The following is a 19,137-nucleotide window of genomic DNA, read 5'->3' on the forward strand; positions in this document are numbered from 1 at the left end:
ACCAGAATTATACTTTACGTACGTCAGTAGTATCTAGTAAAACGCAAAAGGAAATCTAAGCGAGCTTCTCCCAATTCCGAACAGCAAAATTCTTAGATAGGCGTACAGCGAACACATCTCGGTCGATCTCCTCACATCGTCACTCTTTCGGCACCCACCTCCACTGCACTCGCGGCGCGCCCCTAGGTTCGCCACAAGTTACGTCCTCTACGGCTGCACCACAGGCTGCTGGTGCAGCTCGGCGGGGCGCCGCCGCACGAGGCGCGCCACCGCTATGCGGCGGCGGAGGAGCTGCCACCGCCGCTGGAGCGGCCCCGCATCGCATGGCACCGCTCCCATGCTGCTCAGCGCGAGGCGGCGGCTCACGGTGCGGTGCTCCGGAGCCGGGTAGAGCGGCACCGCCACCGTGTCGAAAAGCTTGTACGGCTGCTGCAGCAGCACCTGCGGCGTCTGCTGGAAAAAGTTGCGGAACGGAACGCCGCCGCAGGTAGGGTCCTGCTCGTGGACCATTGCGACGGCGATGCGTCGGTCCATCGCCGCTTGCACGAGGCGCGCGACGGCGCCGCCGGCGTCCAGGAAGGTCTTATCGTTCAGGTAGAGCAGAAAAACTACGTGCCCGGAGAGCGGGGCCGCGTTGACTCCCTCGAGCGCCTCCTCCGCATCGCGGATCGTTACCGTCTCGGCGCTGGCGGTAGAGCCGCGCCCCTCCCTCGCCGCCGTCTTGAGCTCTCTTGCAATGCCGACGGCGCTCTCGTTGTCGCGGCACGCGAGGATGGTGACGGGGCCGCTGAAGGCAACGGGGCCCGCCTGGCCGGGCACCATCACGCCGTCGGCGAGCTCGGCCGGGCGGCTCGCGTAGTAAGGAGAGTGCAACAGCATGCGAAGCGCGACCGCCTTGAGCGACTCGAGCTGAAAGGCGTTCACCCGCACCCACACGATCGGCGGCGTCGCCTCAAACACGCGCGCGAGCATCTCGCCTGGCCCGCTGTAGGAGGGGTAGGCCGGCGGGGCGGTCTCGACGCAGTGCTCGCGGCACTCTGCCTTCAGCGCCTCGATCGAGGCGCCGCCCTTGTCGACGTCAGCCTCCTGGATCGGGATGAAGGGCCGGTTCGAGCCTAGCGCAGCGTACAGCTCGCGGCGACAGTTGAAGCTCTTGAAGTAGCCCGCGCTGAGGAAGACGAGAAAGGTCGTCGCGTCTCTGACCGACTCCTCGAGCCTGCCCACGTCCTCGAGATTGTCGACGTCGAGCCAGATCCGGACGCCGGGGAGAAGAAGCTGGAGCTGCCGCACGACGGTGTGCGTCTGGTCCTGGCCGGTCCCCCAGCAGTGCGAGATGAAGCCGTGGAAGTGGCACTCGGGGGACAGCTCGAGGACTGGGGGACGGCCGGAGGAGGAGAGGCGGATGGTGGGCGCGCGGATGGCGCTGACAGTCTTGAAGACGACGACGAGCAGCGACACGGCCAGCATTGCGGCGGTGAGCGCGATCACAAACTCACTCGCGCCGCGCGCACTCTCGAAGCCGACGAGGGCCTTGCACATGTCCTCGTAGGCGGCGCTCTCGCACAGCTGAATCACCATGCCGGAGATGAAGCAGCATGCGAGAAACAGATTGGCGGTGCACGCGAGGTAGAGGTCGTCGTCGCGCTTGAAGGGCCGGGCGAGGGCGAGGGCGGCGAGGTAGAGGGCCGAGACAACAGAGGCGACAAGGAGGCGGAGCAGCTTGCTCGAGCCGTCGTCTGTCTGAATGAAGAGCACCAGTGAAGCGAGGAAGAGTTTGCGGCCCAGATCGACGACCTCCCAGAAGAGGAAGCGCGGGTCGTAGTCGCGCCAGAGGAAGCGGCTGGCTCGGGCCGTGGCCCTAACTCGCTGCGCCAGCACCTCGGAGCGGATCGAAAGCAGGAGCGCCAGGAAGGCTAGCGGCACGAGCACCGGCCAGAGGACAAAGAAGGCCCAGAAGTACGCGTCGAGGCCGCTGTACTCGTCGTCGTCGGCGCTGCAGAGCACGTCGAGGTCGGCCACGAGGTAGGAGCGCCTGTCCCCGGTCAAGTCGTCGATATTAAACGACTCGCACTGCCGCGCCTTGAAGATGGAGCGGGAGACCGAGGGCAGCACGAGGTAGGCAACGAGGATGGCCCAGTAGAGGAGGCGACGCAGCGTAGCGCGCACAAGGTCGCGCCGGAGGGCGTCGGCGCGACCAGACAGAAGCCACTCCGCGAGGGCGCAGCAGGCGAGGGAGGCGCCTCCGAGCATGATAGATAGGATCGGCCACAAGCCTGCGAGCAGGAGCCGGTCTCCCATCGAGCCGATGCAGGCATCAGGATAGGTGAGGCCGATTAGGTCGAGGCTGATCGCGTCCATGAAGTCGGTCCAGCGCGTGAAGTCCTCGTGGAGGCGGACGCCGTAGACGGGGCCGAGCGTCGCGGCGATCTGGTAGAAGCTGACCAGGATCTTGAACTTGGGCTGGAAGCCGACCTAAGGCAAATGATGCGAAAGGTGTCTCGCCACACGCAATATGTGAGGCAGCGACGGGCTACTCCCATTCTATGATCGGCAGAAAGTCCACGGCAGGAGAAGAGGCAGTGCAGGGTGACAGAGGGGGCTGCACGCCGACCTGCGACTCGCAGATGTCAAGACGTGCTCTGAGGCGGCCCCACGCCTCGGCGCGGGCGAGGGTGCGGTACAAGACGAGCCCTGTCCCTGCAAGAGCGACGACGACTCCCGCCAGGATGCCGAACTGCCCCGTCGTCGGGCAGTCGGCGCAGCCTCGCTCCGCGCGGCTGAAGTACTGCTCGTCGCTCACGCACCACTCACAGAGCGGGCCGGTGTGACCGAGGTCGCAGCCTGGGCCGGCGCCGCCAGACGCCGCGAGGAGGCGGCGAGAGGTCTCCGTTGAACCGCTCGAGCCGCTGCAGTGGTCGGAAGCGTCGCACTTGTGGATCTTGGTGGTGAGGGGCGAGGCGCGCCAGTAATCGCGCCGGACGCCGAGGGTCTCGAGAGTGGTATTGGTCGCGCAGTTGGCGTTCAGCGGGCACGCTTTGCAGTGCTCGGTCGGGAAGCGAAAGATATCATCCGGAAGGGCACTCGCGTCCCGCAGGTAGAAGCCCTCCTTGCAGATGGAGCAGGTGACGTCGCCGCTGTCGGAGCCGGTAGGGTAAGGGCAGGGGGTGCACTGCGACAGGCCCTCGCTCGCCGCGTAGGTGCCCGCCTCGCACTCCTCGCACTCGGTGGAGGAGGCTGCGAAGCGTCCGATCGGGCACAGCTCGCAAGCAGACATGTTGGCCGAGGGGGCGATGCTGCCTGGAGCGCAAGGCGCTGGCTGCGCGGCGCCGCCGGCGCAGAAGCTGCCAGGCGCGCAACCGACGCAATCGTCGAGGCTCTCCAGCGTGGAGGACGCCTTCCCGTTGTAGAAGCCCGCGGGACAGCTCGCCGGCAGCTGAGCGCTGCTTCCCTTGGGACAGAACGTACCCGGCGCGCACTCGAGGCAGCCCGCGGCTCCGGAGTCCGACTGGTACGTCCCGAGGCCGCAGACGGTGCACTGGCCCTGAGCAGGCGTGGCTGCGGTTCCCGGAGAGCACACGGCAGGCGCGGCGCCACCTCCCGCGCACGACGAGCCGGCGGGGCACTCGAGGCACTCGGGGTCGCCGTCGGCGTCCGTCGCGTTGGCGTACGTGCCAGGCGAGCACTGCGCGTCCAGCTCGCGCGACGACCCCTGAGGGCAAAACTTGCCAGCAGCGCAGCGGACGCAGGCGGCGGCGGCGGGCTGGACCTGGTAGTACCCCTCGGGGCACAGCTCGCACGCCTCGTTGCGGGTGCCGTTGGCGAAGCTGCCCTCGCGGCACGCCGTCTGCTCGGTGGAGCCGGTGGTGGCGAAGTGGCCCGGCAAGGCGGCGGTGCACTCGCTCGCGGCGGTGAGGTTGGTGGCGCTCGAGTAGCTGCCAGCCTCGCACGGCAGCGCCGCCGCCGCGCCAACAGCGCAGTAGCTTCCCGCCTCGCACGGCTCGCACGCCGTCTTGCCTTCCTCGTCCTGGTACGTGCCGGCGGCGCAGGGCGTGCACTCGCCCTGCTTGTACGCGTCCATGTACGACCCCTTGGCGCACGCCGTCTGCTGCGTGGAGCCGGTGGTGGCGAAGTGGCCCGGCGAGGCGTCGGTGCACTGCGAGGCGGCGGTGAGGTCCGTCTTGTCCGAGTAGGTACCCGCGTCGCAAGGCAGCGGCGCCGACGCGCCCTTGGCGCAGTAGCTTCCCTTCTCGCATTCGCGGCAGGACGTCGCGCCCGTATCGTTCTGATAACTGCCGGCAGGGCAGTCCGTGCACTCACTCAGCCCGGGCTCGCCGCCAAATGTCCCAGCACGGCAGCGCGCGCACGTCTCGCTGCTGTCTGCGCCGGCGGTCGGGCTAGAGGTTCCGGGGGGGCACTGCTGACAGGCGTCGGGTGAGCTGCTGCCCGTCTTCTCGTTGTAGCTCCCCGCAAGGCAGGGCGTGAAGCCGCCGCCACAGTCGTCTGTGACTTCGCAGGACCCACCCGCGGCGCACAAATCGCACGACGTCTGCCCACGCTCCGTCTGAAACTCGCCAGCAGGGCACTGCACGCACGCAGCCTGGCCGGTGAGGTTCTGGTACTGCCCTGCGTCACAGTCGAGGGGCTGGATGGTGCCTGCATTCGGGCAGAAGCGTCCCGCGGGGCAGTCGGTGCAGCCGGTGGCGTTGAGCTGATCGGCGAACGTGCCAGGAGGGCACTCGTCGCAGGGGTGGACCGCGCCGGCTGTGGACTGGCTCGTCCCCGGAGAGCAAGGGAGGCACGACTCGGCACTGGCTGCGCCAATCACGGGCATGTAGAAACCAGGCGCACACGGGAGCGGTTCCGCTGTGCCCTTGGGACAAAAGTGGCCTCGCTTACACGCACCTTCGCAGGAGGAGTTGGTGAGGCCGCTCCTGTTGCCGTAGTAGCCAGCAGGGCAGAGGTTGCACTCGGGAACGCTGAAGTCGCCAAAAAAGGAGCCCTTGCGCGGCATCCAGCTGCCCAAGCGGCAGTCCCAGTCTATCGGCTTGTCGGTCTGTATCGTGGCACCGTCGTTGTCGTCGCCAGCGGTGTTGCCGGTGAAGGAGGCGGCGCTGATCGAGAGGCGGAGTTCGTCCAGGTACAGCACCGAGCCGGACATTCCCGCTCTGTTGTCGATGAAGGCGACACCCGCGATGGAGAGGGACTCGCTGTTCCACGCGTAGACGACACCGCCGAACTGCGGTTGCGAGGAGAGAACGGGGTGAGGCAGCCGTGGCCCTCTCTATCTCTCGCCCCGCTACCTTGCGGCGCTGCTGGAGGCCGGCTAGCTCTACGCGGCGCACCCTGTCAGCAGAGCAGCCCGTCACGGCCGAGTCGATGATCGAGACCGCACCGCTGCTAGACGCGTAGACGACGCCGCCGTCCTGCGGTTGCGAGGAGAGAGCGGGGTGAGGCAGCCGTGGCCCTCTCTACCTCTCACCCCGCTGCCGTGCGGCGCCGCATGGGCGCGCGGCTAGCTCTACGCGGCGCACCTCGCCAGCCGAGCAGTCTCTGACCGTCGAGTCGATGATCTCGACGTCGCCTGCGCCTTCCGCGTCCACAACGCCGCCGTAGTCCGCCCTCCCGTTGACGAGGGTCAGCCCCCGTAGGGTGAGGCTGCAGCCGCCCGAGAGGCGAAAGAGCCCGGTCTGTTCCTGGCCGTCGAGCGTCGCGCCCTCGCCGCTGCTCGCGACGGTCACCTTGATGTCGGAGGAGCAGCTGATCTGGCTGCCCAGCTTGAAGTCTGCCCTGGGCGGCAGGTAGATTGCGACGTCGGCTTGCGAAGTAGCAGCCTCCGTGATCAGGGAGCGGAGCTTAGCCTCGCTCGCCGCGGCGACATCGAAGCCGGGGAACACCGGCGGCGTAGAGGGCGGAGGCGGCAAGGACGGCGGCGGCGGAGGGGCAAGAGGCGGCGACGGGGAGAGCGGCGGCAGAGGCGGCAGCGACGGCGGCGACGGAGAGGACGGAGGGAAAGGGGCGAGGATGAACGTCTCGCTGCCGTAGGATCCGGAGCCGAGCGTGAACGTATAGCCCGCACCCTCCCACTCGTCGCCGTTCCAGCCGTCGCCCCACGAGTCGTACATGTCGAGCGTGCACTCGCCGGGCGGCGCGGACAGGGTGCCGGAGTAGGGGGCCCCTCCACTGCCGATCAACGCGCCGCTGCACGTCAGGGTCCACGACACCTCGGACGGGTAGCTGCCGCCACCCACAGTGACCTGGAAGTCGCCCGAGCCAGACGTGTGGACTGATGGTGCACATGCCAGCGGGAGCAGCGCGGCGAGAATCAGCAGCCACGCGCCACGCCTCGCCCCCGTCCGGCACCGCACGAGGCGCCCCGAGCTGCTCCTCCGCACCGAGAGCAGCACGCCGCCGCACGCTCCGAGCAGCAACAACAAGGCGGCCCAAAACTGACAGCGCTGCTGGGTGCGGACAGGCGCGGAAGAGGAGGGTCCGCTCATGAAGGGAAAGTGGAACGGCAGGTCGATGGAGAGCTTGTCGACCGGCGGGTTCGCGGGCGGCTTGTCGGTCTTGGAGCGCTCGTCGGTGAGCGCGTGGTGAGGCTCCGCATGCCACGCAACGGGGGCGGCGCAGCGTGGCTGCCGGTCGGCGCACACACGTGAGACGGAGGAGATATCGGACTGGACCGAGTTCGAATCGGAGATCTGAGCGGCACGGACCTCTGCAGGCCATGCCGGCTCCGCGAGAAGAGGGCCGATGGCCCGGCCAAGCTGGAGGAAGAGATCCTTGGTTGTGGCTGGAGAAGCGGTCGCCAATCTGTTCACCCGCCACTCGCCGCCGGCGTGCATGCTAGAGACGGGCGCGCCGAGGCCAGTCTCAACCAGCTTCTCGGGCGTGTTCCCAGCGTCGGCGGACCGCATCTCGGGCGACGTGCCGTTCACGGGCAGGACGGTTTCGCGAACGATGATCCCCGATCTGCTGCTGTAGACGGGACCGATAGAGTCGATCTCGGGCTCGCCCTTGCGCTCCATGCTGTTGCGCGAGGCCGGGACGGTCTCCAAATCGGCCTCAACCTACTCGCCAAGAACAGGCACAATCCGGAACCGGATTACAAAGCTCGCACAAAAACAGCCAGAGGGGCGCTCACCGGCTGCTTCTCGTAAATTTCCTTGACGGACGCCAGCGGCTCGCCAATTAGGTGCAACGGCTCGCCCACCGCCTCGTCGATCTCGTCCATCAGTAGTGCTTCCCAGCGCCCGTCCTCGCGTTCGCCCTGATCAGCGCGCGGGCTGTTAGTCACGAGCTTGCGCGGTGGGGATACTAGCACGCGCGAGCGAGCGCGCACCGGGTGGTTGGCGGGCGCGCTGTCCGACGACACGATGGCTGCAAACGAGCTGGCGTCGTTGCCGCCAACCTCGCAGAAGCCGTTGGGCGATGCCGGCGTGAACGGCTTCGCGACGGTCGCGAGAGGCGATGTCGGCCACGGGGAGTCGTACCGCTGCGAGGAGAGAAGCGCGGAGGTGGCAGAGCACGAGGAGTGCGCAAACGCGGCTCCGAGGCAGAGCAGCGCGAGCATGCCAAAGAGGCGGAGCAAGTTGTAGGACTTTGACCACGGGAACCGGCCGGCGGCAGAGCCCTCGGGCGTGGTATTCGTGGTCGTCTCGACGTCGACCGTCGCGCCCTGAACAAGAGGGCGCGAGACTGGCCGTGTGAGAGCGGCGAGCGAGGGAGGAGGCCGCATAAATGCAGGCGGCGCGCACCGAGTCTGCGGTCGGCGGCGTGGAGCCGCCGGTCACCTTGCCGGTGCCACCGAGGATGCCCTCGTTGCCGTCCGTTCCGAGCAGGGCCCCGAACCTGTTCTTGCCGCCGACCGGGGTGATGCTCTTGGTGCGGACGATCGGGGCGGACGCGCCCTTGCGCCCGTTCTTGCGGCGCGGGTTCGACGGGGTGGTCCAGTCGGCGATGCCCTGCGCGCGCGCAAACGGTGGGTGCGTCATAGTTGGGGCTCCGCGTGTGCACCGCAGCGTGCGAGGCGCACTGAAGAGGGGGGCTCCTCCGCTGGAAACTCCTTGATCGACGGCAGCGGCGCGCCGCCGGCGGTGACCGGCTTGAAAGCCGGCGCGTCTTCGGTGACCGGCTTGAGAGCCGGCGCTTCTTTGGTGCCGTTGGGGGACGTCGGCGGGTCAAGCTTGGACCAGAAAACGGCGTTCGGGCTCGGCTCGTGGGCGGAGGACATGGCCTTGGCCTTGCCCGAGTCGACCTTGTCCGCGGCGGGGTCCTTTTCCGCGGCCGGGTCCTTCTTGAGGGTGCTCTCGTCGAGGGAGGCCTCCGCGCCAGACTTGGCCTCGGGGACGCCCTTCACGACGTCATTCTTATCGCACGCCTTGCGAGGGGGAATGGGGAGCGTGCTGGAAGGAGAGTGGAGATCTGCGACACGCGCACACACGCACCGCCTTGGCTCCGAGGGGCGGCGCGGAGAAGGCGTCGGCCGGCATGATGCCGACCTTCCCTGCCGTCTTGTTCTCTGCCATGATGTTGATCGAGTTCACTCGTACCTATGAAGGGGGCGGTGGATTGGGTGGGGAGGTGCAGTGCCGGGGAGGGTGGGAGGTGGGTTGAAGCCGCATGACGGCGGCGGCGGCGGCGGTGGCGGCGGCGGTGTGGCGGGCGCCGGCGGCGAGGGCGGTGCCGTGGTGAGGGCGTGGAGACGAGGCCGGCAGCAACGGGCGGCGGCGACGGCGGGGGACGGGGCGGCTGGAGAGTGAGGTGCGATGCAGCCGCGCACGGCATAGGCTGGCCGATGGCAGCGAGGAAGGCAGGCAGGGCGGATGGGGGCGAGCCTCGTTGGCGACGCCGGCGGCGCAGTCCTTCTTCTCCGCCTTGGTCGGCGCCTTGTTCTTCTCGTTCTTGGCCTCGTGCTGCGCCTGAGGCGCGCGGGCTTCGGTCATGAGCGAGGATGGCGCGTGTGAGGCGGCGGTGAGAGCGGCGGCGAGAGCGGCGGCGGCGAGGGCGGCGGCGGCGGCGTAAAGGCGGGGTCGGGAGGTGGCCAACCGAGCGGACAAGCGCCATGCAATCCACGGCAGGCTCGGCGACGGCGGACTTGGTGGCGGACTCCTCGGCGGCGGCGGACTTGGTGGCGGAGGACTCCTCGGCGGCGGCGGACTTGGTGGCGGAGGACTCCTCGGCGACGGCGGACTTGGTGGCGGACTCCTCGGCGGCGGACTTGGTGGCGGACTCCTCGGCGGCGGCGGACTTGGTGGCGGACTCCTCGGCGGCAGCAGACTTGTTGTCGGACTCCTCGGCGGCGGCGGACTTGGTGGCGGACTCCTCGGCGACGGCCTCCTCAGTGGCGGACTCCTCGGCGGCGGACTCCTCGGTGGCTGCCTCCTCGGACTCCTCCTCGGTGGCGGACTTGGCGGCGGCCTCCTCGGTGGTCGCCTTCTTGGTGGCCGCCTCCTCGGCGGTCGCCTCCTCGGTGGCCGACTCGGCGTCCTCCTCGGCGGCGGCGGACTTGGCGGCGAGCTCCTCGGCGGCGGCGGACTTGATGCCGCACGCCTGGGTGAGGGGAGAACACGCAAGTGTGCGGAGACAGGGAGACCGTAGAGATGATGACAATCCTGGCGTGCGCACACTCACCTCGGCTCCGAGGTGCGACGGCGGCGACGACAAGTAGATCTCGTCCACATCGCCGTCGGGCTTGGCCGTGTCCACTGCGGGCTTGGGCGCGGCCTTGACGTCGACCTTGACGCCGCACGCCTGTGGGCGAGAGCGGACGCAGCTGTTCGGAGACGGGGAGATTGCACGGAATGTGCTCTTGGCGTGCGCACACTCACCTCGGCTCCGAGGAGCGAAGGCGACAGCGACGTGATGCCGACAGGAGCCGTCGGCGCAGACTCGGACGGGACGTCATTGCCGTTGCCGATGACGTCATTGAGCGACGCGGGCTCGCTCTTGGACGAGATGCCGTCGTGCTTGCCTCCGGCAGAGTCGATGACGGACAAGGGCGGCGACGGAAGTGGCGGGCACGAGGTTTTGTCGACGGTGAACGTGAGGCGCCGCGAGGTCTCGGCGCCGGCGAACGATGCGCCTACCGACGCCGCAAACACGACGCCGACGTACTCGAGCGAAACGGGCTTGCCCTCGGACGGGATGACGTCCTCGAGCGAAGCGGGCTCGCCCGACGGGTTGACGGACGGGATGACGTCCTCGAGCGAAGCGGGCTTGCCCTCGGACGGGATGCCGGCGGCCTCGCCTCCGGCAGCGTTGACGGTCGTGTTGCCCGCCAGCGACGCCTGTGTCAGCCAGAAGGCCAGAGGATACGTCTTGCAGGTGGGAGCGCATTGTCACGTGCGCGAAAGCACAAGCCTGCTTGTCAGCAAGCGGCGGAGGAGGAGAGAGCTTGAGCACGAGCTTGTCACCGGCGGCCGGCACCAGCTCGCGTTTGAGCTTGTCGAGCATGTTGATCGAGTTCCTGCAGCGCGCGGGGGTATGCACGCCAAAGAGAGTCAATAGATGCAGCTCATGGAGAAGGCTGTGTGACGGGTTCATGTGAAGGCTGTGTGAAGGACAACGTGTGGAAGTAAAGTGCTACTGGTTGGAGCTACTGGAGACTGTGCAGAGCACCACTATTATTACTGGTCACTGGAGACTGTGCAGAGCACTCCTATTATGACTGGGGACTGGAGACAGTGCAGAGCCACTAGACTGTGCAGAGCACCATTATTATTACTGATTACTGGAGACTGTGCAGAGCACTCCTATTATGACTGAGGACTGGAGCCTGTGCAGAGCACTCCTCTTATGACTGGTTACTAGACTGTGCAGAGCACTACTATTATTACTGGGGACTGGAGACTTGTGCGGAACACTCGGCGAACGGAGAGGTCAGCACCTACGGGATCATGACCATGTGAAAGAGGGTCAAAAACTGCTATGGAGATGTCCAGGGGGTATATGGGGTATATGGGGGTATATGGGGGTATATGGGGGTATATGGGGGTATATGGGGAGAATATCTCGAGGAATCTCCGAGAATTGGATCAATCGTCGCAATCTCCACCCCGCCGCCCCCCCCCAGCCCCCCCCCCCCCCCCCGCCCCACGCCCTCCCCTCCCCTTCGAGCCTCGCCTACACAGACAAAAAGAAATCGACCGCGCGAGTTTGCTAATGAAGGCAGAGGCGATGCTCAAAGAGAGAGAGAGAGAGAGAGAGAGAGAGAGGGTCGAGCCAGGCCACTGCCACACCTACGGGCAGCACGCCTCGGCGTTAGCATCGCGACGACCGGCACACTCTCTCGTGTCCTCGGCGCTAGGACTGGAGCCGGGCAGCGATTGGCAAGCGAGCGGGCTGCGTCGCTCTCTCGCCGGAAAAGAGTGGGGGCAATCGGGCGGGTTCGCTCGGTATAAGGGTGGGGAACGAGCGGCAGCGGCCGCGTCTCGCGGCTCCCCGATGGCAGCAGCCTCACCTGCGAACGGGAGGTGGCAGGAATTGTGAGGCCGAGGGGGGCGTAGCTGCTCGGGCGCCAAATCGAAGCGCATCGCATGGTGGGAGCGGAGAGGGAGCGGCGGGTTGCGTGAGCAGGAGGCGTCGCGCCGCTCGGGCGTGCAGCTCCCCGCGGCCATATGTGCGTCGACGCCGCGGGGCCAGCGCGAGCGGAACGGGAAAGGCGAGGGACCTGTGGACCTGTGGCGAAGTACACAGAGAAGCCAGCCGAACGCCCTGCTCGATCAAAAAGAGCGCGTCGGGCACTACTCTCTCGAGGTCTCGCGGATCTTATAAATCAGCCGAACGGCCGAGGGCAACCCCGCAAGACTATAAACTACTAAAACAAACCGGCAAGTACTAGCCCGGTCGAACACTGCCCAAACAAATAAATTCCCCCTTTGAGCTGAGAGGTTTGGGCCCCGCCCGCCCGCCTCTCCCCGCTTGCCCGCCCGCCCGCCCGCCCGCCCGCCCGCCCGCCCGACCACCCATTCCCATCACCATCTCACATACCTTCATATAGGCGCTCGACACCTCGCCAGAGCCAATCTCCCCAGAGCCAGACTCGCCCGAGCCAGACGTGTAGACTGACGGTGCACATGCCAGCGGGAGCAGCGCGGCGAGAATCAGCAGCCACGCGCCGCGCCTCGACCCCGTCCGGCACCGCACGAGGCGCCCCGAGTTGCTCCTCCGCACCGAGAGCAGCACGCCGCCGCACGCTCCGAGCAGCAAAAATCTGGCGGCCCAAAGCTGACCGTACTGCTGGGCGCGGCCAGGCGCGGAAGAGGAGCGTCCGCTCATGAAGGGAAAGTGGAACAGGGAGGGTAGGTCAATGGAGAGCTCGTCGGCCGGTGGGTCCGCGGGCGGCTTGTCGGTCTTGTAGAGCTCGTCGGTGAGCGCGTGGCGAGGCTTCGCGTGCCACGCACGGGCAGCGCCGCGTGGCTGCCAGTCGGCGCACACACTTGAGACCGAGAAGAGATCGGACTCGACCGCGTTCGAGTCGGCGACCTGAGCGGCACGGACCTCTTCAGGCCACGCTGGCTCCCCCAGCGTGGCCGCGAGAAGAGGGTTGACGGCCCGGCCACGCTGGAGGAGGAGGTCCTTGGTTGGGACTCGAGAAGCGTCCGTCAATCCGTCGTTCGCCCGCCACTCGCCGCCGGCGTGCATGCTAGCGACGGGCGCGCCGAGGCCAGTCTCGACCAGCTTCCGCACCGACGATACGATGGCTACAAACGAGCTGGTGTCGATGCCGCCAACCTCGCAGAAGCCGTTGGGCGATGCCGGCGTGAACGGCTTTGCGACGGTCGCGAGAGGCGATGTCGGCCACGGGGAGTCGTACCGCTGCGAGGAGAGAAGCGCGGCGGTGGCAGAGTACGAGGAGTGCGCAAACGCGGCTCCGAGGCAGATCAGCGCGAGGATGCCAAAGAGGCGGAGAGCAAGTTGTAGGACGAGCAGAGCTTGGGCCACGAGAACCGGCCGGAGACAGAGACGGAGCTGTCCAGCGTGGGAACTGTGGTCGTCTCGACCATGCCCTGAACAGGAGGGCGCGAGACTGGCCGTGTGAGAGCGGCGAGCGGGGGAGGAGGCCGCATACGCAGGCGACGAGCACCGAGTCTGTTGTCGACGGCGTGGAGCCGCGGCGCACCTTGCCGTTGCCACCGAGGATGCCCTCGTTGCCGTCCGTTCCGAGCAGGCATCCGAACCCGTTGCTGCCGCCGACCGGGGTGATGCTCTTGGTGCGGACGATCGGGGCGGACGCGCCCTTGCGCCCCTTCTTGCGGCGCTTCTTGCGGCGCGGGTTCGACGGGGTGGTCCAGTCGGCGATGCCCTGGGCGCGCGCAAGGGTGCGTCAATAGTTGAGCTCTGCGCGTGCAGCACCGCGGCGTGCGAGGCGCTCACCGCCGGGACGGGCTCCTCCGCTGGAAACTCCTTGGCCGCCGAGGCGGCCCAGTCGGCGTCGCCCTACGCAGTGAAAGCAGGGCGGGTGGAGGAGCTGGTCGGCAGACGGGCACGGCGCAGAATGCAAGGCGCTCACCGCCGGGGCGGGCTCCTCCGCTGCGCCGGTGACCGGCTTGAGAGCCGGCGCTTTTTTGGTGACCGGCTTGAGAGCCGGCGCTTTGTTGGTGACGACGTTGGGGGACGTCGGCGGGTCGGTCGGGCGACCTGCGCTAGGTCGCCGGGCGGGACCGACGGGACGTCCATCATGCGTGATACGGCCTGCCCGAGTCGTCGCTTGCGCGCCGCATCTTGGATGAACGCGACCAGCTCCTCGCCCCGCTCCCTATCACTTGCCCTCCTGCATACTTCGCGTGTGACTCCATCGTCGGTAGCCTGTCCTCCCACTTGTGCGCGTCCCACAGCAGCTCAAAGTCACCCGCGAAGAAGCGACCCGCCCGCTCATGCAGCGCCGCGGCTGGGGTGACGCCCGTGGGCGGCTTCGCGAGGAGCCAGCGTGGCATCGAGAGCAGCAAGAGCCATTGCTCCGGGCGGGCTAGGCCGCGACCGCGCGCACCGGCGAGGGCGTCGATCACGGCTGCACAGCTACGGTGTCCCTCACACCGAGGGAGTCCAGCGAGCTGCCGCGTGTGGAAAGCAGCGCCAGGAAGTCGGTCGGCACCCGCGCTCGCACAGGAAGGCAAGGGCGGTGGCGACTGGCTTCGGTACGTCGCCGTCGTCCGTGTCGTCACCCGCCGTGGGTGCCGCCGCGTCTTGGGGCGCTCGCGACGTGCCCGCCACCACTGCCGCCTGCGCCGGGGTGGGTGTGGCGCCCGCCGCGCAGGGCGCGGGCGATGGGGCGGCGGCGCCACCAGCCGCGGCGTGCGCGTCGGCGGTCGGTGCACGTCCAGTGGGCGGGGCACCGTCGGTGGCGGCGTCGACGGCCGCAGCGGCAGCACCGGTGTCGACAGCATCGGCGGCAACGGTGTCGTCGGCGGCGACGCCAAGGGCCCAGCTGCTGTTGCTGAAGTCTGGGAGGCGCACTGGGGTCCCGACGTCGACCTCGGCCCCCGAGTAGTGCCGCGAGTAGGTGCGTGCATCCCGCAGGACTTCTAGCCCGAGCGACGGCGGCAGCATGCCCTCCGCGCATTCTCGGAGCGCCCCGACAGCCGCGGGCGTGAACCGAAGGCTCCCGTCGGGCGGGCGCAGCAGCCGGCGGCGGCTTCGCGGCGTGAGGGGGTCGCGCCCGGGGGTGCTGCTGCCGAGGCCGTCGCTGGTGCCCGTGAGCTCATGCCCATGGGCGGCGTGACTCGCGCCTGCGGTCGGCGTGCCGCCCATGCTCTCGCCGTCCACCAGGGCCTGTGGAAATTCTTTTCCCCTACTCTCCGGCATTCTGACGGCAATCGAAGGCAGCGAACTCAATCGACCCCGCGCTCACCGGCGGCCGCCCGCGTCGCGGCGTCGGACGAACCCCGGTGTCGGATGCCACCTCGGTCCTCGCTCCTCGCACCTCGCCTCCTCGGACGAGACGAGGCACGAGCCACGTCCCACGAGCGCACAGTGCCCCAGCGCGCACTAGTGCGGTGGCGGCGTAGGGGCCGGAAAAGACGGGTGTCCCACGGAAATAGTTAAAAACTGACACCTCGCAGGTGGGATGGCGGTCGGTGAAAAGGAGCGGCGGGGACTCTAGCTAAAAAGGTCTGTCCCTCCCATCCTCCCATGCACCGCCTGCGAAGAGCAGCCTCCTCCGACAGCCACAGCATCGGCGCGCTGAGCAAAAAAAGGACACGGGTCCCGCGGGCCCGAGGGCGCGGCTCACGTTCACATGGACCCGTCGAACCTGTGCCGTGTCGGGCGTCTCAGCCTATGCTGGGCGCACGCGTCACGGTATCCGACTCGTCTGCGTAGACCCGCACGCGTGCCTCATCAAAGTCCATCGTCGCCATGTCGCCCTCCCGCATGACGCGCACGGACACGTCCGGCCGCTCGCTCGAGATGCGGCGCACGGCCTGCCCGACCTTCTCCCCTACCAGCCCCGGCCATGAGGTAGGCCCGCCCGTTCCGCGGCCCTCTGCCCCACCGCCACCCGGCTGCTCAGGCAGGCCGTGGCCTCCGCGCCTGAAGCACGACCACCAGATCGACCGCTGCAGCTCCTTGCCCGCCATCCAGCAGGAGGTGTGGCAGACAGCCGAGCTGAGCCGCGAGCCGCAGCTCTGCTGCAGCCGCTCCATGCTCTGGCCAAAGGACTGCTGCACGGACCGGGCACTTTTCGCGCCGCTCAGCAGCTGGCCAAGGCCGCTCAGCGCGTCCGCAAGCGCCTGTTCTGGGCTGTGCTCGGCGCCGCAGCCGCAAGCTGACCGCTGCGTCCAGGCGAGTGCAGCCCAGCCTGCAAGGACCGCTGCGAGCAGCTTCCAGCCGGGCACCGCAGGGAGCGCCACGGAGCGTGCGGCAGGCGGCGGCGGCGGTCCGCGCCGTGCAAGCCGCTCTCGGGCCAGGTCGGCGAGAGAAGCGTTGTCGGCCATCGGCGCTAAGGCGCGCCTTTTCGTCACAGCACACTGGCACGACAAGGGCGCGAACTGGCGCGAACTGGTCGCACAGCGACACACGGCCTCGAAAAAGAATTTAAAGCGACGCAGCGTAGAGGGCCGTGTGTAGCCCTCTTTTTGCTAGAACAAAAAAGAATTTAATGCACATCCGCAACTTGTGGACGCTCCTCGGCCACGCTGGCCACGCGTGTGCGAGTTCTTCGCAGGACGCCCCGGTCCATGCAGGGCCTACTCGCGATGCTGATGGCGCTCAGCGTCCTCCTCCTCGTCACGATGCTCTTCATCACCCACAACAGCCTTGACTCTGCCGTCGTGCGTGGAGATTCTGATCAGCAGCGGCAGTGGATGGCGCAGCAGTTCTCTCGCATCCACTCCTCGCAGCTGCGGCTCGAGGAACGGCTGCAAGCGATCGACGGACGGCTGGACGGCCTGGTTTCCAACGGCCTGCCGCAAGCGTCGCAGCCACTGCTGGCGCAGCCAGCCAGCGCTGCCGCCGACACCGTGGCGCCTGAGAGAGGTCTGCGGCAGCCGAGCGCTGCAAAGGAGGGCCGGGCGAAGCGGCACGCGCGCGGGAGCGCGTCGGCGGCGGGGTGCGAGGGCGAGCGCCGCCCGTACCACGTGCTGCTCACCGCGCAGGACTCGCTCTACCACACCACCCACGGGACCGAACCCGCATTGGATTCGGGACTGTGGAGGTATGGGACTGTAGGACTCGCTCTACCAGGCGTGGCAGACGCGGATCATGTACTACCACTACCAGCGCCAGAGAGCGGCCGACCCGTGCGGCGAGGTGGGAGGCTTCACGCGGATGCTGAACTCGGCGACGTGGCGGCCGGGCGAGGATGTGACGCCGTGTTTCTTTTTCGAGCTCGTACTTCTTTGTTTAGGCGACGGGGCGGCCGGTCGAGGATGTGACGCCGTGTTTCTTTTTCGAGCTCGTACTTCTTTGTTTAGGCGACGGGGCAGCCGGGCGATGATGTGACGCCGTGTTTCTTTTTCGAGCTCGTACTTCTTTGTTTAGGCGACGGGGCGGCCGGACGCGCTTATGGCAGCGATCCCCACCGTCCTCGCCTGGGACTGTGAACAGCGTCTCTTCACACCTGCAGCTGTGAGCAGGCTGAGATCCCCACCGTCCTCGCCTGGGACTGTGAACAGCGTCTCTTCACACCTGCAGCTGTGAGCAGGCTGAGATCCCCACCGTCCTCGCCTGGGACTGTGAACAGCGTCTCTTCACACCTGCAGCTGTGAGCAGGCTGAGATCCCCACCGTCCTCGCCTGGGACTGTGAACAGCGTCTCTTCACACCTGCAGCTGTGAGCAGGCTGAGATCCCCACCGTCCTCGCCTGGGACTGTGAACAGCGTCTCTTCACACCTGCAGCTGTGAGCAGGCTGAGATCCCCACCGTCCTCGCCTGGGACTGTGAACAGCGTCTCTTCACACCTGCAGCTGTGAGCAGGCTGAGATCCCCACCGTCCTCGCCTGGGACTGTGAACAGCGTCTCTTCACACCTGCAGCTGTGAGCAGGCTGAGATCCCCACCGTCCTCGTCGACCAGCTGACCCCCGGCAGCGGCTGCCGCGAGGGAGGCGACAGTTGCGACTCTGGCCCCAGATCAAAAGAAGTACATGCCGCCAAACAGGCGTTTCTTTTTCTCTAGGCGACAGTTGCGACCCTGGCCCCACCGACAAAACGAACCACGTGCGGCGCGACGCACGCGTCGTTTTTTTATCGAGGCGACACGTGCGACTTTGGCTTCCCCGTGATGAACCGGCCGCACGGCGTCGCGCAGCTGCTCGCCAAGATGGGGCGCGGCGAGGTGCCGCAGATCGTCGAGGAGTCACACCCGCAGCACGGAGACGCCCCCGCCTTCTGTTTCTTTGTCCAGCGCGGATTTCTTTTTTATAGGACTACGTCCTCATCACGGAGACGGGCCGCGTCCTCCCCTCGCCAGCTCTGTGCTTCGTTTTACCGCGCGTCTTTCTTTGTTTAGGAGACGGACCACGTCTTCCTGCGCCCGCTGCCCAACCGCGCCACGCCCCAGCGGCCGGTGCGCGACCCCGGTGCCGCAGTCGACGTGTGAACAGCGTCTCTTCACACCTGCAGCTGTGGACAGGTCTGCTACCCCTTCGGGCACATGAAGGCTGTGAACAGCGTCTCTTCACACCTGCAGCCGTGGACAGGTCTGCTACCCCTTCGGGTACATGAAGGCTGTGAGCAGCGTCTCTTCACACCTGCAGCCGTGGACAGGTCTGCTACCCCTTCGGGCACATGAAGGCTGTGAGCAGCGTCTCTTCACACCTGCAGCCGTGGACAGGTCTGCTACCCCTTCGGGTACATGAAGGCTGTGAACAGCGTCTCTTCACACCTGCAGCCGTGGACAGGTCTGCTACCCCTTCGGGCACATGAAGGCTGTGAGCAGCGTCTCTTCACACCTGCAGCTGTGGACAGGTCTGCTACCCCTTCGGATACATGAAGGCCGAGGCGCCCGAGCTGCGCCCCATCGTCTCGCGGTACGGCTTCGACCCGTCGGTCGTCGACCCTTGCGGGCCCTCGCCGGTGATACCGCACCACGCACGGGACCGAACCCACGCTGGGTTCGGTACTCTGGAGGTGCGGTACTAGGTGCTGATCCACCTGCCGCTGCTGCGGCGCCTCACGCCGGGCTGGCTCCGCCCCTCCTTTGCGCCGCTCCCGCCCTCGATAAAAAGAATTGCCCACGCCGAGCGTCCCTCTGTTTTAGGCTCCGTCCCCCCTTCGCGCTCACGCCCTCGATAAAAAAGAAGTTCGGACGCCGTGTGCGTCCTTCTATTTCTAGGCTCCGCCTCTCCTTTGCACTCAAGCGAGACGACGAGGCCAGCCGCATGTTCGGGGGTGGGTGCTCGAGATGTGAACAGCGTCTCTTCACACCTCCAGCTGTGAACAGGCCAGCCGCGTGTTCGGGTGGGTGCTCGAGATGGGGCTGCACCCACCTAGAACCTTCTAGGAGCCTTCTAGGAGCCTTCTAGGTGGGTGCTCGAGATGTGGGGCTACACCCTTGCCGCTGCCCAGCTCGGCGTGCGCCACGAGTGTGTGGAGCAGCTGCAGCATGAGCACCCACCTAGAAGGCTCCTAGAAGGCTCCTAGAAGGTTCCTAGAAGGCCCAGAAGGTTCTAGCGCCACGAGGTGGTACAGCAGCTGCT

General features: G+C 67.2%; 2 protein-coding genes across 2 annotated transcripts in view; one reads left to right on the forward strand and one right to left on the reverse strand.

The window, feature by feature from the left end:
• Positions 1-207: 207 nt before the first annotated feature.
• EMIHUDRAFT_107867 (hypothetical protein) lies at positions 208-15,935 on the reverse strand (the record flags this gene model as incomplete). Its single annotated transcript, XM_005756633.1, has 20 exons — positions 208-2,472; positions 4,976-5,236; positions 5,343-5,423; positions 5,895-7,070; positions 7,145-7,678; positions 7,758-7,964; positions 8,036-8,380; positions 8,448-8,552; positions 8,745-8,921; positions 9,049-9,552; positions 9,634-9,753; positions 10,345-10,468; positions 11,233-11,240; positions 11,414-11,461; positions 12,013-12,972; positions 13,124-13,306; positions 13,378-13,440; positions 13,514-13,641; positions 14,337-14,729; positions 15,293-15,935. The coding sequence occupies 20 exons, from the start codon at positions 15,933-15,935 to the stop codon at positions 208-210; spliced, it is 8,325 nt and encodes a 2,774-aa protein (XP_005756690.1).
• Positions 15,936-16,196: 261 nt separating this feature from the next.
• Positions 16,197-19,137, forward strand: part of EMIHUDRAFT_453940 (hypothetical protein) — a gene marked incomplete at both ends in the record, with an annotated part of 4,132 nt that continues 1,191 nt past the window's right edge. The window contains 12 exons of the mRNA XM_005756634.1: positions 16,197-16,577; positions 16,669-16,803; positions 16,914-16,937; positions 17,484-17,550; positions 17,692-17,792; positions 17,864-17,881; positions 17,949-18,005; positions 18,407-18,514; positions 18,581-18,624; positions 18,774-18,810; positions 18,882-18,898; positions 18,964-19,043. Coding sequence (XP_005756691.1) covers positions 16,197-16,577; positions 16,669-16,803; positions 16,914-16,937; positions 17,484-17,550; positions 17,692-17,792; positions 17,864-17,881; positions 17,949-18,005; positions 18,407-18,514; positions 18,581-18,624; positions 18,774-18,810; positions 18,882-18,898; positions 18,964-19,043 — 1,069 coding nt within the window. The remainder of the gene's footprint in view (positions 16,578-16,668; positions 16,804-16,913; positions 16,938-17,483; positions 17,551-17,691; positions 17,793-17,863; positions 17,882-17,948; positions 18,006-18,406; positions 18,515-18,580; positions 18,625-18,773; positions 18,811-18,881; positions 18,899-18,963; positions 19,044-19,137) is intronic.

The sequence above is a fragment of the Emiliania huxleyi genome (genome assembly GCF_000372725.1).
Source record: "Emiliania huxleyi CCMP1516 unplaced genomic scaffold EMIHUscaffold_96, whole genome shotgun sequence".
NCBI classification, from domain to species: Eukaryota; Haptophyta; order Isochrysidales; family Noelaerhabdaceae; genus Emiliania; species Emiliania huxleyi.